The following is a 15,909-nucleotide window of genomic DNA, read 5'->3' as shown; positions in this document are numbered from 1 at the left end:
GCTCTGGTCAAATGCTTCAACCTTGTGGAATCTCAACTTAAAAAACGTGTTGCAGCCTGTTTTCATCACAAAAGTGGTGCTTAGGTAGGTAGAGATTGAGCGACTGCATTTCTATTGACCCTTACATGTGATTCATCGTTATCACTGTGCCTCAAGTTCCTGAAGCAACATTGATTGCATCAGGCTTTAGGAGGCAGCACCGTCGGCACAGGAGGCCGTGTCGTTGTTCTGGGCAACTCAGGCACAACAGGGGTAGGGATACAAGCGCAAGCACTGCTAACCCTCTCAACATTGCTCTTGTCCTTGTTCTCGACGCAAGCGCTGGTGGCATACTCTGGCAGCAGTTCCTCGTCCGTGTTCAGTCGCTGCGTGAAGTTGCCGCAGAACTCGACGGACTCCTCCAAGCGATCCGGGATGGACGAAGCCCGTAGAGCACGGAGGCAGTTATCCGCGTTGCACACGGTCGCCTTAGGGCACTCCTTGGAAGTCATCTTGACGACGAAGCTACCGCGCTCGATAGTGTGGACGAAGATGAAGCCGGACTTGAAGTTGGCGTAGGATGACCATGAGCCGGCGAACTGGACCTTGCCGCCGCCGACTTCCTCGTCATCTTCGGGGTAGATGTCGAAGAAACCTGCCTCACAGATGCTGGCGCCGGTGGGATCCTTGGTGACGGTGCTGACGTCGATGACGTTCAGACCATTACCGTAGTTGGACTGGTAGAGATACCCGCCGACGATATACTGGTTGTGGTCGATGGAGCGGGTCTTGCCGGCGTAGTGGCCGGTGTATACGGGCTTCTCGAGGTCGCGGATGTCAAAGATGTGAGTGGTGGGAAGGCCCTGAGTCATCGGGCCGACCTTGGCGTCACGCTCGTCGAACTCGTCATCGAGGAAGATGTACTCTTGCCAAGTCTCGTTGTTAACGACACCCTGGTGGACGTACTGAGCACCGGGGTAGTCGCTGATAGAGATGATGTTGGTGACGTTGCCGGTCTTGTCGGTGACATCGTAGATGGTCAAGGTGTCTTCGTTGTAACCATAGCAGATATCTCTACCGTAGTAGCGGGTATCGGGACCACGGTAGACGAGGCACTCGGCGTCGTGGACGTAGCCGTCGCCGGCTGCGCATCCGGGGCTTGTGACGTTGGTGGGATCGCTGATGTCTAGGAAGATCAACCCGCCGCGGCAGGGGAGGTTGTCTCTTACACGAATCGTCGCGTTACCACCGACGGAACCGCAGGCAATAGCGTAGTTGAGCTCTTGGTTGACAACGATGTTGTGGGTACGGCCGACGGGGAGCTCGTCCCAGTGGCCGGTGAGCTCGGCCTGGGTGAAGTTCTTTGGGTTCGCGGGGTCGAGGTCGAGGATCTTCTTCATGTCGAAGAACTGAACGCCGTGCTTGATGGCCTCGGAACCAATGACGGCAATGTCACCGACGATTCGGATTTCTCTCCAGTTGGAACCGATGGAGTCGTACTGAGGCAGACGGCCCAAGTATACCAGCTTGCCCTCCTTGCTGATTTCGGCAAAGGCAGTGCCGTCGTATTGGCCAATGGCGACGAATTCTCTCCCGTCTGCCGAAGTCCAACCCCAGGAAGATGAACCTCTTCCGCCCCAGCTGCCAAGCTGCTCGTGAGACAAGAAGTGGTACAGATCGATCTGAAGGGTATTAGTTGAGCCTTCGAGAGGAGTTTGGTAAACTCACATTTCTGCATCTGAAGGTGTTATTGAAGTCTCCGGGGACTGCGGCAGCGAAGCCGTCAACGCAAGGAGTGTAGCCAAGCTCGGGGTACTTGGCACTGTCCATGAGGCCGGCGGCAGCTTCCTCTTCCCATTGAGCCTATTATGTTATTAGAAACTTTTGATCAATACGAGAGGTGATTGTGGGACACAACTCACCATCTTGATGCCCATGATGCGATGGTGAACGGCACCGGACGCATACTCAGCCTTGGTACCAGCGCCAGCTGCGCTGGCCAAACCAACAATGGCAGAGCCCAAAAGGGCTGCAGAGTTGATGCGAACCATGTTGACAGTCTTTTTGTAAAGTGACTCAGCCTAAGAGTACCACTACTTGACACAGACTTGCCGATGAGACTGGGAGTGCTCCGAGCTTCCCCAAGGCAGAGTAGCCACTCCATCTATAAGTACTCGACATCCTCAATTGAGTTCGTCATCATCCAAGACCAACTAATAAGACGGCCTTTCTTGTCCCCCGCATGGCAGACGTTGGTGTGGAGAATGCCATGGCAGTCGTGATTTTAGAGGAGGCTGGCGAAATCCAGGCACGCGGCCTTACATCTCGCCCATCGAACCCGAGCGGAGGGAAGCACCAAAGGTTGACCGATACTACCGTAAAAGCTTGGCCAATATGAGAGTACATGATAAGCAGAGCTTGGTTCCATACGATAGGGACCAAGCTGACCTTGGCGGTCTTGGCGACCCCCCAGCCGCCTAAGCTTCGTAGGCGTGCGCAGCAACTGTCAATTTGGTCCAAGAAGCTCGCCGAGCACCTAGTTCCTCGAGCTGTCTGCTTCTGGAAGGTGATTAAAGGCTTGGCTACTTACGGTGATAGGCAGGTGCGTGATATTGGAACTCTGACATGACCGAGTAGTTGGGTCAGTTGATTAGGTTTGAAAGGCGGGGAACTCTTGAGGCTGTTGATGAGCGATTTTTTGGGTGGCAAGTGTGTGGACGCCGCGATTATGCTTCTTGTCTCACTGCATAGGAACTTTGGGATTCTGAAATCCTTCACGGATTGGTAATAGTCTTGCACAAGAAGCTTCTCTTGATAGGCCCCTCTCGCCTCCTTTAGGTAATATCTGTTTGCCTTATAGCCATGCCCGTATTAGTTCGCCACTGCATCGTCAAGAACTTTTGAAACTCTAACACATGAAAATAGGGTTGAACTATCAGAGTAGTCAATTATTTCGCTGTTTCTAGATGGGGAATTGATGGTTACTCCCTGCCGAGCATCTTACAGGCTGTAACGAAGACTCGGGTCGCTTACTAGTAAGGGTAAGTAAGAGAGGAACCATAGTAGCCTTCTAAGTAATGTTGACATTATATTAGATCAAGGTCCCATGTACCCAGCGCCTCAGCTTAACTTATGTTAAGGCGCAGTTGGTTTTGTTCTAGAATTTAGTGGCTACCAGATTGTGTGTCGTGCGACGTATTTCGAATTACCAGGCTCTCCAATCAAGCGATTCTATTGCCATTCTTTACTTATAGAAACAACTTCTTCAAGACTCAAGAAGCCCCTTTCGAAAGATCGTCTTTGCTTTCTCTGGGGTTCTCACCGCAATCTTCTGTCGTTTCTGAGTGAAATTTATGGCACCATATCGCAACAAGCCTCCAAATGTGCCCGGTTGGCAATCTGCGCCTGGTCTATCATCCCATACACTTCCAGGTTGTAGAGAATTCACGAGGCCTGACCATCGGGATATCTTTTGCATGCTTGTCTCAGAAAGCAGTGTCCACACTAACTTGGAGGCCTCTTTGTGACACTCTGACTCTGGGTCAGTGTCAAGACCGAGCGCTAACAACTCATAGAGACGCTCCCCGAAGTTCTCCCCACCGATGAGAGTCTTCGCAGCCCAGTGCTCCTGTAGCACGTCGATGGCGAGGACGTGCGACATCCAGTACTCAGATGCGTTGAAAGAATCGTCATCGCCCCCCTCGACCATGCACACTCGTGCCCAGCACGCATTCTGGGCGACGTAATCCAGGAGCTCCTCGAAAGAGACCTTGAAGTCCCACTTGAAGCCCTTGCTCTTGGATTCAGAGAGGGAAAAGGATTCTTTCACGTGGCTTAACAGTGGATGGGTGTTTATACCCTCACTAGTCTCACGGTCTTCCCAAAGATGAACAAAAAGGTCGTGCCTGGGGTATTCAGCATAGTACAAGATATGATCAAGAGACTTACTTCCTCTGCTTAATACAGCCTCATGGAGTAGAAGTGTACTTACCATCTTTTGATAAACGGGTTGCCCTTTCTCGACGCGAGAAAGTGATTCGCCAAATACTGCGCAAATTGAATTGGCGCGGCGATCTCGTATGGTAACTCAGGATCCTCTAAGACAGACCACAAACCACGATCCAAGTCACGGAAAAGAATGCATCCAACATCCATTTTCACACCGCCGTAGGTGTACAACAATGCCCCAGTGATCATATCAGATGAATGCTGCCCGACATGCTTTCCAGTCATGGTACCCTCGATAAAGCATCTGGGAAGCATCTCCTTTAGTGCGAACTCCAGAGCATGATTTGGCGACCCTGGCACGTTGTCAAGAACGCGAACAGTCCAGTCTGGACCGCAGATGCGAACCCAATCAATCACGTTGCGCCTACACCACGATGGCAGTTGATCAATTCCGCCATCCCAGTAGGCCCATACGTTCTTCTCGCCTACAACAGGTACGTGGCAGCGTAGAGATTCAAGGATCTCGTCGTCCGATCGCTGGTCGTGAGCATTGATCACCTCCAATTTGTCTTTGAAGGCTGGAGGTATCGCATATTGCAACATGATGTCGGTAATGTGCGACTATGCGAATGATGGGCAGGTCGGTAGTTGAGTCAAACGCCGTCCCTGAGGTAAAGCGATGCTGGGTGCTTTTGGATACCTACCGATTTAAGAGGACGCCGGATCTACCCGTGCGAATGAGCGCTACTTTAGCGCTGATGTTTACTTTGAGCCGGTGCTTTCGATCGTCTGGCGTCTCTCAACTGAGGCACTAGGCGGGAGGATGTCACTCTGAGCTCCGAGACATCTAGGATCAAATGATGTCAGATAAGCTAAGGTACCAAGCTAGGAAATATAATCAAGAGAAGCAAGACCGGCAGTGCGTTCTTTACGATGTGTCTTCACTGCTTACATACATGTGCTTTATCGCCCGCATTGGTCTATATAGAAGCTTAAGTCATCCTGAACTCGACTCCAGCAATGAAACAGAATATTCCCGTGGTTGTTATCGGCCTCGGGCGCGGGCGTGGAATCAGCGACATTCCACCAATTTTCCAGAACACGCCTTACTACGTCGCTGCTTGCATGGATCTCACCGAGGTAGATGAAGAATACCGCTACAGTCCTCATAACCTTAGTGTCATCCTGCATAACCTTCATCCAAGGCCCCGGGCTCTCCTGATTGGCATCGCTGTTGACCCTTCTTACACGCAACCTGTAGAGCGTGTGTGGAACGAGGATGTGGACAAAGTCTTGAAGCTCGAGAAGAAATCGAGAGGATGGTAGGAAAACGTCTGCGTCTCGGTAGGTACCTATTTTCCCAAACAACACTGGCATGATCGCTCACCAGTAAAAGCTTCCCAGGACACATTTCGTCGACCCTCAAAAACCCGAGACCTGGTCAGGAGTCAGGAGTACGTGGCAGAAGGAGATGTTTCGTCAGCTGGATGGGGCGCTTCTACCCAAATGAGCTAGCCAGACACACATGATATCTAAATGAAGCGAGTTGGGTCTCAATCACGAATTGAACTGACATCAACTGAAATTCATTTTCTCAGAGTTCTTCACTGTCATGTCCATGATGTACTGAGGAATGTGTCGTTGCAACTCATCCACGACATCCTGACGGCCACTGTTCAGATCACTTGACAGCACATCGGTCCTACTAGAGGGTTGATTGCTACTTGAAGTTATGTACTTCTCAAAAAAATTGGATCAATCGCATCACTCGTTCCGGTGAATGGATGGAGATCCGAGACAGGGTACTCATCACACCATCTAATAAAAGGGACTCGCAACTTCTATAACATCTCCTTAGATGATCTCATTCCTTCTCGTAATGATGTCAGAGCGACTTCAGCTGGAGTCTGTCAGCCTACTTGCTTACTTCGTTTTTGACATAAATAACCTCAATGGGACAGTATTGTCCGAAACCGGGTGCCCCAAGTCCAAGCGGCGAATGTAGGTGGGAGCACAGAGCACTCTCGACCTGTGCCGAATCTTTCGCAGAGCCTCAAGTAAGATTGATCGACGGTAGAATTGTTTTAGCTTTGTACGTTTACGAGAACGCGGGGACTATTCTTTTTGCCCTTTGCCCTTACGTTAGTCTGTTGAGTAACCGCTGATTACTTCTGGTCGTAAGGCTTAGCTTGAGCACATACCCAAGCTTATTGTATGCCTAACTAAAAGGTTCTCACCCTACCCGACCTCCTTCGCGTTTCTCGGACGCCGTCTCGGTGTTTAATATCGCCTGCCTAGGGGTCCCCTTGACCGAAGTCCTGCGTTATCGTGTTGGGTCACTGGAATTCAAGACGGGTATTTCTCCACTTCGAAGAGCTGCTTCCGTGCTGGTCTAGACTTTCGAAGTGGCTGCTTGCTTTTTCTCCCCTCTTTCTCTTCTGATTCCCTCCCGCTGTCTCCCAACCTCTGATCAAACCATGGTGCGGGGCACGAATCGCGTGATCAGATTAGGACCGCTTCGGTTTGCAGACCTGAACTCAAATGGGTAGGAGAGTCAGTGAAATCTCCCGCAGATGCCCGATTAGGACAACACGAAAATTACATATTAACCTGTCAGCTTTGAGGATGCAAGAGATGATAGTTTCTGTCGACCGCACTTTTGATTGTGCAGCGCAGTGCATGTACGCAAGCAGGGTTGCTTGTCAGCGTCGGTAGCGTATCTACCGGTAACCCCATCGAGGGTGCCCGTCATGAGATCACTCAGATCTTGAGCTCCGACCAAGATCATAGCATCTGTGTGGTTTCCAATTCCGAGCCGTCAGAAGTGCCTAGTAGCCCACCATCTGCGGCCAGTAGATGAGCTCCGGTAGCGGTGTCTCAAAGTTTTGTAAAGAAGATGGAACGTGAGATGCGATAGGCGAGAGTGATTACAGAGACCTTGATCATCATCTGTTCTTACAGTCATTGCATCGGATGACCAGCTTGGGCCAAGGGTCCAACGACCTCTAGGCGACGGCTCAATGACTTCACCGAACCCGAGGAGATGGATGTGATGGGCAGTCAAAAAAGCCCGACGATGGAGGCTTTCTCCCACTGATCCCTCATTTGATCAAGCCCATGAACTCCAATTGCGCGAAATCACGGGCGGGGAACCTTGACGGCGGTCTAGACAATGAAAGACAAATAGATCCCCCCTCTTTCAGCCGATGCATGGCAGAAGCTACCCATCGTCTGGTGGCAGTTTCTTTCCATGGTGACGTAGAGTCGAAAGGGGAGATGGAGGGTGCACCCAGGACTTCACGAACGTTGCATAGCGAAAGCGACATCCCTATTTCATCACATCCCACTAGTGGCCACCCTCTTCATTCAAGAATGGAGGGTGACATGGGAAGTAAAGCCCCCGTCCATCCCGAGGGAAGGTGCTGGGCATTTATTCGCGGCTCTTGTTGTCGAGGCATCCGTATGTTATATGTAATATAGGATCAGCAGATAGGTTGACGAAGTCTTCCCCTGTTGGTGACGACTTTAAAAGTATAAGTTGCGAGTCTACTCGGAAACATCAAGTGTCTGATTGGTCAAACATGTAAGATGGTGTCCAGAGTCTCCCACCCAACCGTGTTTCATGAGGGGGGTCTCAGCACCAGTTCGCGGGGAGCCCATAGTTCCCCACGGGGCCCCCAACTTGTATGCTTGTATGGGTTCAAGGGCATGGCTTCGATGAGAAACTTTGTGGTTACAGACTGAACCCCGCGTGGCATCATGCTCGACCCTTGCTTCTGCCCAGAGATTTGGGATTCCCGCCGGCGCGATGGCCCGTCACAAAGTCGCCGATTCTATGAATTTCGGCTCTTTGGTCAATTTGGGGTCAGGCTGGCCGTTACCTCATCTACCCTTAGCCCTGTTCGTCTATCAAGACCCGTTCATATTGTAGCTGAATTTGCCTCGGCGTCACGGCTCGTGAAAGTCTCATTCCGAGTATTTACGTGATGGCTTATCCCACGATCTTATCCGCCATGTCCGAGCCAAAAATCCCAAAGCAGACAATTACCTATCACGAGATTGTGCCATCATTTTCTAAGCAACTCTGCCCCATTCGTTTACTTTCCGACTTATCCCAAATCGCCTATCAATATGAGGCTCTACATTCTCCTATCATTCCTTCTCTGCCTTGGCGTGGCCAGTGCCCAGATGGCGATGCCAATAACAGAGGCAAAAGGCCGCGGCGGCAGAGACAAAGACAAAGGGAAGGGAGGCAAAGGTGATAATCAGCCTGTCAGAGGAGGAGCTGCTGCCCTCCAAAACCAGATCGCAGATCTTCGAAAGCGGGTTGCCGAAGCCAATGATACAGTTGTCCCCTTCGAGGGAGGCACACTCAAAGGCTTGGTGGGGCTGCTGAAAGTAAACGAGGCGATTGTCACCCTTGGAAGTACCATCGATGTCAGCACAAAGTCCGCAGAGGCCACCAACACCCTGCCGGCAAACGAATCGTAAGCCGCTGTTTCTTGAGATTCTCCGATGGGAAACTGAAATGTCTGTGCTAACCCTGTCACTTGTAGGACCCAGATCGGCACACAGTTCCTTGGTCTCCAGCCGGAGATTAACAACTTGTTGACTGAGGTCCAGGGTAAGCGTCCAGAGTTCGACAAGGCTGGCTTCAGAATCTTGGACGTGAGAAGTCTTATTCGCGACTCTGTGGTTATTCAAAAGGACAAGGCCGGAGATTTGGGTGGTGCAGTAAGTTAAGAGTCTTCTGTGATCCAGAGGAGTGCCTGTCTGACTCTTGCCTAGTTTACCAAAGCGCTTGATCCAACTTTCCAACCCATCGCTACCCAGATTAGCGACCAGATTCAGGGCAACTTCACAGCCGCCATCGACGAGTACGATGGTCGTGCTGGGAAGATCAAGATCCCATCCAAGGCCGTGCCTGTGCTCACTGATCTTCTTGCCGGAGTGGCAAGAGCCCTTGGTGTCGGCGACAGAAACAAGGCTCTTGCGGGTCCTGTCACCGAAGCTGAAGCTGCAGCTATTCCGATCACCAACTTTCCCAACGCGGAAGCTGCCTTTGCGGATATCAGTGCCGCTGATACACCCGAAGCAAATATCGCTGCTCAAGAAGCCCTCAGGGGAAATGATGACTTTTCCAGACTTGGCCCCGATGAGAACGATCTCCGAGGCATTCCGCCCCTGGTCCTTGCTGTTCTGCGCAGATATGAAATTATCTAGAGAGGCGACACGTTTGTGTTGAAGCGATGGTGTTTTTCTTGGCTGCTTTAGCTGCAATTTTGCGGCGACGATTACAGTTCTCAAGTGCGCAATGATGAACGCAGTAATGAATCTACGAACCTTCTAGTTCTTAGTTAATACCCTACGATGAATATACGGGTTGATCTATGTAATATTATGTTTTGAAACACTCCATAAGTCGTGCTGTTATCCAGTCCATTGCAAACATAATCTTACAGCTCCTGTTCATCAGAGGTGGAGCTCCCACCAAACGTCTATCTAAAGGCAACAAGGGCTTAAAGGGGATCAATACCATATCGCTAATGCGATGCAATGACCCTGCTTGGCCTGCGACTCTCGGCGAGAATCCGCTATTTTCGAACTCTTGGAAACCCCGCGCGCGCCGGCGCCGAGCTTATTATCACCGACGTTATTGAGTCGGACGGCATAAGAGTTTGCTAATCTAGGAACAAACGAGTTTAGTTTGAGCTGCCCCTCACGCGGGGCACTTCCGATGACGGGCCAGTCAGCAATGCCGGGCGAATTTTGCATTTTGAGTTCGGTCCACCTGACCCTTCTTCAACTTCCTACATCTAGGTAGTCGTGGTAGTCTCCGAAAATGCGGAAGCAACCTGAGCTAGGCCACGTTTAGCCAATGGATTGAGGTTACCATCTTGGCTTGCTGACGGTGCCGATGGAGCACAGTCTCGGATGAAAAAGAGGGGAAATACCCGAGGAGGAGGCTGAAAGAGACAGGCCAAGAAGAAGAAAAGAAAAGAAAAGAAAAGGAGTGTGTCCCTCACGCGGATGGGCTTGGACTCGAATGTGACCATGACGTTGTCCATCCCACCCACCACAACCGATTCGTCTGAAACTTCCTTCATGTAGTGCCGGTGGTCCGGTTTAGAATTTTCTTCACCGCTCTCCTAACACAACAAATTCTCTACACGGCATAGATATTGACATCAGTCATCGATCGGCCTTCGGTGTCCGTTCACCCAATCCATCTGATATACTTGCGCTGCCCCGACTGTCCTAACGCGGAGTGCATAAAAAAGGAGGGAGAAGCCGCGTTGATCCGTGCGATCAGGCAGACCCCAGTCTCGAATACCACGAAGTGACAACATTAACGCATGTAATTATCCCATCGGGGACTGGGCAAAAGGTTACGCAACAAACACCGGATTCACGTACATGGCCGAAGGCGAGGGTATCGGGTCGGCTTGGAAGATAATCCTGTCGCTTAGCTCGCGGGATATCGCTGCCACAGTCGACTTCTATACGAGCGAGCTGGGGTTCACCCTGGGCGGAACCAAGCCCGAGAATGGTGATGACTCTCCGCTCTACTTTTGCTCCGTCTACACAGGAAATAAGGCTGCTGCCAACATCTACTTCTTCCTGTGCGAACCAAACGAGTTCCATCCTGGAGGAGTAATGATCGCTTTGGGCACGGCAGGTCTGGACCAGTTCCACGACCTTTTATTGTCCAAGGGAAACGTCGAAGTTGTCGAAGCTATCCGAGATACGCCTTGGGGTTACCGTCAATTTACTATTAAGGATAACGATGGCAATCGTCTTACATTCTTCAAGTTCCTGGAGGGGGGAAATCCAGGAACCGACTGATTTCACAGTGTTATGCACATCGACTTAGGCTGCCTGACTGGACATCGTAATTGAATTTTGATATTTTGCGGGATGTACCACGTAACGGGAGTTTATTGGGTACAATAATATTATACGTCAAGAGGGATGTCCATACAACGGATCCGAGGAAATCGGGAAGTCCTGCTGAGATGTCGATTGGTCCATGTTGTTCTGAGCGCTCATAGTGTGGAAGAACATGGGATCCAGGTCGGGGAGCCAGCCTTCGAAGAGATTCATCACGTCAGTTCCGACGAGCGGACTGGGGACAGCCGCGGGTGCTTCGATATCCATACGTCCCGTCATAGTCGAGTTAGAGGCCAAGTTCATCTGTAATATTTCCGTTAATGCTACATCGCCCCCGTGAAGTACCGCTCGCTGACAGTATCCAGTGATAGGTTTACTTACAGTCGAGAAGTCCGTGTGAATGTCCGTTGAAGCGACGTCATAATTGGGTTGCTGGGGTAGTGACCATTGAGGCTGTGTAGTGAGTGCCTCGAATGCTTCAGATGGCGCATGTGGTGTCAGGCCGGTTGGACTCCGTCCGTTGACCTCGTTCACATAACTTCGAGCGATCTGTGCAAACTCGCCAACCATGGATCCTGGTATCGCACCATTCGAGATCATTTCCATTCGGCTGCAGTGGCCCTTTACCACGTCAAGCAACGCCAAGTTGGTTGCTGTATGAATTTGCCGAGGATTATGGATGACGAGATCGAATAAGACAAAAAAGGCCATGATGGGAATTGTTGCCATCATCCTGTAACGACCTATGTTATTCAAGGCACACTGGGATCGGAAGTGCGACTTACCACATGGGGGTGTAGGGCGACATGTCTATTATCGAGATCAATTCTAGCAAGGAACGAGCACTGTGCTCTACAGTGTTCAGAGTGTCATCTCGACGAGAACAGTCTGGAGAGTTTTCTGACACTGGCAAGTACCTCAAAGCCATTCGAGAAATCGTCAGGAGGAAACTGTAGTAGAGAAAATGAGTGACTAGAGCAACTGTACGCTCTTGGTCTTCAATGATTGAGTGAGGTTTGACCCAGCCGCCTGGCCTGAAGCCGTTATCCGGCAGTGAGTTTCTCCAATCTTCGAGCTCGTCCAGAAGCTGATCGATGATGTCTAGGTGGTACTCCCCGGGGTTGTCGGATACGCCAACAGAGAAGAGTGATGTGTTTGCCCGGGATAGCAGACGCGCGTGGCTGACGAAACATAAAAACCAATCGAAGCCGCCAGAGAAGAAGGATTCGGGTGTGGATGGAACGGAGCAGGATATATCGCAGTCCATGATTGCCTTTTCGGGGATGTCAGTCGGAAGAGACAAAATAGTCAGTCAGGGGATTGAGCTCACAGATGATCTACCATGATGGAAGCTATTGATCTTTTCCAATGAGTAAAACACCCAAAAAGTCCGCCGGAATGCGTCTGCTGCGGCTCCGACAAACTTCGCGTCGGCGAGATTCTGTGCTCGCCGGGCTGCTTCTGACATGAGGACGTGCTCCAGCACAATACCAGCAATACCAAGCGAGTATATCATCATTGCTACTACAGCTTGGAAAGTTGTAAGAGTGTCTGGTAGCATGATCAAATCGGCAAAGTTGGCTAGAGCGATTGAGAAGAACTTCCATGCATCACCTTCCCCAGGCTCAAAAGACCCACCACCGTCGTATTGACAACCAAGAGCAAGAACGGAATGATAGAGACATATCCATGACTTGCTTTTGGGCGCAGAGTGAGGCTGATCCTGACTAAAAGCAGTCCTCTCGAATGCGTCGCGGTCGAGGAACGGGAACCGAGGGTGTACTTGCTCAAAATATACTGCTTATGATAAGCTCATTGCGAAATAACAGTCAAGAAGAGTGGGAGAAGAAGATTACTTACATTTGACATACTTTGCGAGAAGGGCTTTGTCGTCAAGGCAGGCCGGGCGCTCAGGTCGACGATTCAAACTACAAGCACGGAGTTTGACGAACCTCCCGCGTTCCTCAACAGCGCTTGCAATTCGCCCGACCAGATCGTGGACTTTCTCATGGCCGAGGCATTGTGCGAGGGATTTCAATCTCCCTTCAGAAAAGAAGGTCAAATTCTTCGTACCGCCTATGACTTACTGGTCAGGGCGTCATTGGGTACGTGAGATGGTAGGGTGAGATATGGAATTTCCCCTTAGAAGTACATTGCACTTACCAAAAATACCATAACCCTTTTCGGAGTGAGCAGAAGTTCAAGAAAGTGGGGCTATCAATGTGGACTTACTTTGACATAGTTGGAGGCCTCGGAAGGCCTGGTTGATCTCGGAGCTTTACGAGCTCTATCGAGTACTCGATCCACGTAGAGTTCCGGAATCCGGTGCGGGGCGGGCCGTCGGGCATTTGGATCGGGAGTGGATGATTTCTCCGAGATTGTCGGATCCGGTGACTTAGATGCCGGTGTTGGCAGTGTTGCGAAGTCTAAAACCGATACGGTGCACCCTTGTTGTATCTCATCAGGCGTGCCGGAAGACCGGCTCGTAGGGAAGAATTGTCTTTGAACTAATCGTCCGTAAGATTGTTAATGAGTCCTCAAGAGCCCCGAAGACATAAAATCGATATTGCCTTGGACATGGCAACGAAAGGGTACGTACTGTTTGGCCTGCGGGCCAGTTTCCTCACGCCGAAAACGCACTCGCTCTTCCTTCTCTGCGGAAATTGTGTCAGTACAGGCGTCGAAAGAGGTCGCGAGAATTATGCCGATAGGTGCTAAATATTACCGTGCAATTGTTACAAGTTCCAGATGACCCTGGGCCTAATTTGGTGATTAGCTATCATTCCATTGAGATATCTGCACATGTCGACGCAGCATCAAGCACGCCTACCTGGACATCGGACTTTGCGCGACGTGCATGCATCGCACGACTTGTGGGTTCTAGAGCTTGAGGCGTTACTGGGCATATTCGGTAAAGTCGTCGTCCAATACGGGCTGGATTTCCGAAAGAAGACGAAAGTAGAAAGAAGGAAGCCGAAAATTTGTAAAATCTCGGGGCCGTCGTGAGACGTCATGGCAAAGACGAGTCGAACGGCCACGCAGACACGGCCCGTGCTAGTCGGCGTCGGGTCCGGTTTTCCTGATTAGGTAACCGTTACCGAGGCCTCGGGATCTTATAAGACGCGGCGCCGAGTGACGCCATGCCGCTCAATTGTAGTTTATTACTGTTTGCCTTATGAAGGTTTCTCGAAGAAGCTTAAAGGGGAGCAATTAGTATAATGCCATGTGTTCAGCCCACAAGATCTGACAACCGTCGTCAATTGTCCAAGTGTAATATGCGAGCGTTAGCATTGATACTCTCGCACCTGGCCACCTCAATTGCCTCACTCAATCACAACTAAGCCGAGGGCGGTCGGGTCAAATTTTCAATTTTATCACAAATGAAAACTTTGGATCTCTTGGTAAAGAAATGCATCAAGCCTCTTGGCGAGACACGGTCCACTGCGTTTCTACCTGTATCACTTTATCTCTGCCCAAAAGCTCTTGTTCAGGGGTCAGGCGTGACTCGAAGTCATCCCCACTATCATCGTTCTTTCCGTTACGTCCGAACGAAGCAACCTCAGACCGATAGCGTACATCGTTTTCCGGGGAGTATATGGTAGCCAAAACGATAGTACCAGGTGCGCTTGTGTGCGATCGTCTCAACTTATTTGAATTGTTGTAGCCGCTGGCGTCCGAAGGCCCGTCTAGCTTTGAAGCACCCCGCCGAGCTGTGCACCGCGAGTACAGTGATCCCAGCATCGGCATGCTAACACATATTATACCGAAATTCGGCTCCACGGTCGACCAAAAGTCGGCCCATATCATTGTTTCAGTCAAGTTCTGGAGATCGAGGTTGGTGAGGCTAACGATGCGGATGATGGCAACTACGCTGACTCTGTTTCGTTTTCTTGTTAGCCTACAGCCAAAGGGGAGGGATACAAAGGCAGCCATACATCAAGCCTGTTGAGAAGACGGCGATGATACCAAGTTTGGCAGGCGTACTCATTTTGAGTGCCCAGACAGTCGATATCGGCAATGTTAAAATCATGATGTCTGTAATGACATTGAAAGCACCGATGGCGATGAACGATGCTATCTGATTTCCACACTTGCCCGTGACAGCTGGATTATATGTTGCCTCGAATGGATGGCATATCAAGAAGACCTGGAGGATGTTGGCCGTTGTCCAGACCATGACAAAGCCCATGGCGAATTTTGTCGCGGTTCGGAGTCCTGGGTTGACAAAGACTCGAAGGTAGAAAAACATGACCGTGAGTTTGATGGTGCTGATACAGGTCGCGAATATGAACTCGTAGGCAACTAGAAGTTTGAGGATGATGACGATGTTTGGAAGGGTGTCTGTGATCGGGTAACCGATACCCATGGGTGACCCTGATAGCAGATTCGTCAGGTCCATTCAGAACTATGTTCCTCGTTTTGGGGCCGAGTACTCACACAAGCCTTGGATTACTAACATCCCGATGCCCTGAGGCACTGCAAGGAGAATGAGGAGATCATCCCACCACAGCTTAGCCCCCGAAGAGAAGCGTGCGAAGAAACGGAGCGTGACTATAAGAACTGCGAAGAGAACCAATACGCAGTTCACGAGAAGATGAGCCTTGACTATCGGCAAGGTTGGAAAGCTGACAGCATGGAACGCCATAATAGCGGGCAGTACCTTAGCGAGAACTACCCAGAAGGCGTTGTCTACATCTCGCCTCAAAGAGATTGAAGGAAATATTGTCGAGCGCGATCGTTCGGATTTGGACAAAATCCAAAATAAAACAAAGAAACCAACCCATCATCTCATTTTGGATTCTGAAGATATCCTGCTGTTAAACATGCTAGACACGAACGCTTGAAGCTCGCTAGAGCCCCTGCTTGTTTTACTCGTGCCCGCGGATCACTGGTGTTGGTCCTGTCACTGTGAGGCGGCCTAACACGGAAACGAGTACCTCCGCATCACAGCAAGCGGAAATTGCCATGCTCGTATGCGGCACAGCTGCCCAACATCCGCTGATCTTACGTTCACGCTAGGCTCAGGTTAGCCCGAATCTTCAGCAACTCTGCCAAGCCGACCGAAATAATGCAGCCGCTGGAGACCGCAAG

The 15,909-nt window shown here is 50.7% G+C and overlaps 8 protein-coding genes across 8 annotated transcripts; 3 read left to right on the top strand and 5 right to left on the bottom strand.

The window, feature by feature from the left end:
- Window positions 1–179: 179 nt before the first annotated feature.
- Window positions 180–4,530, bottom strand: CLUP02_00626 (uncharacterized protein; the record flags this gene model as incomplete). Its single annotated transcript, XM_049279673.1, has 7 exons — window positions 180–1,661; window positions 1,708–1,842; window positions 1,902–2,039; window positions 2,302–2,461; window positions 2,570–2,599; window positions 3,546–3,884; window positions 3,971–4,530. 7 exons carry the CDS (start codon window positions 4,528–4,530, stop codon window positions 180–182), a joined length of 2,844 nt encoding a protein of 947 aa, XP_049135630.1.
- Window positions 4,531–4,689: 159 nt separating this feature from the next.
- CLUP02_00625 (uncharacterized protein) lies at window positions 4,690–4,903 on the bottom strand (the record flags this gene model as incomplete). Its single annotated transcript, XM_049279672.1, has 2 exons — window positions 4,690–4,774; window positions 4,860–4,903. 2 exons carry the CDS (start codon window positions 4,901–4,903, stop codon window positions 4,690–4,692), a joined length of 129 nt encoding a protein of 42 aa, XP_049135629.1.
- A 44-nt stretch (window positions 4,904–4,947) lies between these two features.
- On the top strand, window positions 4,948–5,253 carry CLUP02_00624 (uncharacterized protein; the record flags this gene model as incomplete). Its single annotated transcript, XM_049279671.1, has 1 exon — window positions 4,948–5,253. The coding sequence occupies one exon, from the start codon at window positions 4,948–4,950 to the stop codon at window positions 5,251–5,253; it is 306 nt and encodes a 101-aa protein (XP_049135628.1).
- A 2,805-nt stretch (window positions 5,254–8,058) lies between these two features.
- CLUP02_00623 (uncharacterized protein) lies at window positions 8,059–9,150 on the top strand (the record flags this gene model as incomplete). Its single annotated transcript, XM_049279670.1, has 3 exons — window positions 8,059–8,414; window positions 8,484–8,661; window positions 8,716–9,150. The coding sequence occupies 3 exons, from the start codon at window positions 8,059–8,061 to the stop codon at window positions 9,148–9,150; spliced, it is 969 nt and encodes a 322-aa protein (XP_049135627.1).
- Window positions 9,151–9,357: 207 nt separating this feature from the next.
- On the bottom strand, window positions 9,358–9,702 carry CLUP02_00622 (uncharacterized protein; the record flags this gene model as incomplete). The annotated part of the gene is made up of 2 exons (XM_049279669.1): window positions 9,358–9,392; window positions 9,489–9,702. 2 exons carry the CDS (start codon window positions 9,700–9,702, stop codon window positions 9,358–9,360), a joined length of 249 nt encoding a protein of 82 aa, XP_049135626.1.
- Window positions 9,703–9,743: 41 nt separating this feature from the next.
- CLUP02_00621 (uncharacterized protein) lies at window positions 9,744–10,277 on the bottom strand (the record flags this gene model as incomplete). The annotated part of the gene is made up of 3 exons (XM_049279668.1): window positions 9,744–9,893; window positions 9,954–10,076; window positions 10,149–10,277. The coding sequence occupies 3 exons, from the start codon at window positions 10,275–10,277 to the stop codon at window positions 9,744–9,746; spliced, it is 402 nt and encodes a 133-aa protein (XP_049135625.1).
- Window positions 10,278–10,344: 67 nt separating this feature from the next.
- On the top strand, window positions 10,345–10,773 carry CLUP02_00620 (glyoxalase family protein; the record flags this gene model as incomplete). The annotated part of the gene is made up of 1 exon (XM_049279667.1): window positions 10,345–10,773. One exon carries the CDS (start codon window positions 10,345–10,347, stop codon window positions 10,771–10,773), a length of 429 nt encoding a protein of 142 aa, XP_049135624.1.
- Window positions 10,774–10,890: 117 nt separating this feature from the next.
- On the bottom strand, window positions 10,891–15,217 carry CLUP02_00619 (uncharacterized protein; the record flags this gene model as incomplete). The annotated part of the gene is made up of 9 exons (XM_049279666.1): window positions 10,891–11,121; window positions 11,200–11,471; window positions 11,770–12,091; window positions 12,149–12,615; window positions 12,679–12,727; window positions 13,051–13,325; window positions 13,418–13,472; window positions 14,272–14,695; window positions 14,754–15,217. 9 exons carry the CDS (start codon window positions 15,215–15,217, stop codon window positions 10,891–10,893), a joined length of 2,559 nt encoding a protein of 852 aa, XP_049135623.1.
- Window positions 15,218–15,909: the final 692 nt, after the last annotated feature.

Source organism: Colletotrichum lupini, chromosome 1, assembly GCF_023278565.1.
Source record: "Colletotrichum lupini chromosome 1, complete sequence".
In the NCBI taxonomy this organism is placed as follows: Eukaryota; Fungi; Ascomycota; class Sordariomycetes; order Glomerellales; family Glomerellaceae; genus Colletotrichum; species Colletotrichum lupini.
This window is presented reverse-complemented; position numbering and strand designations above follow the sequence as displayed.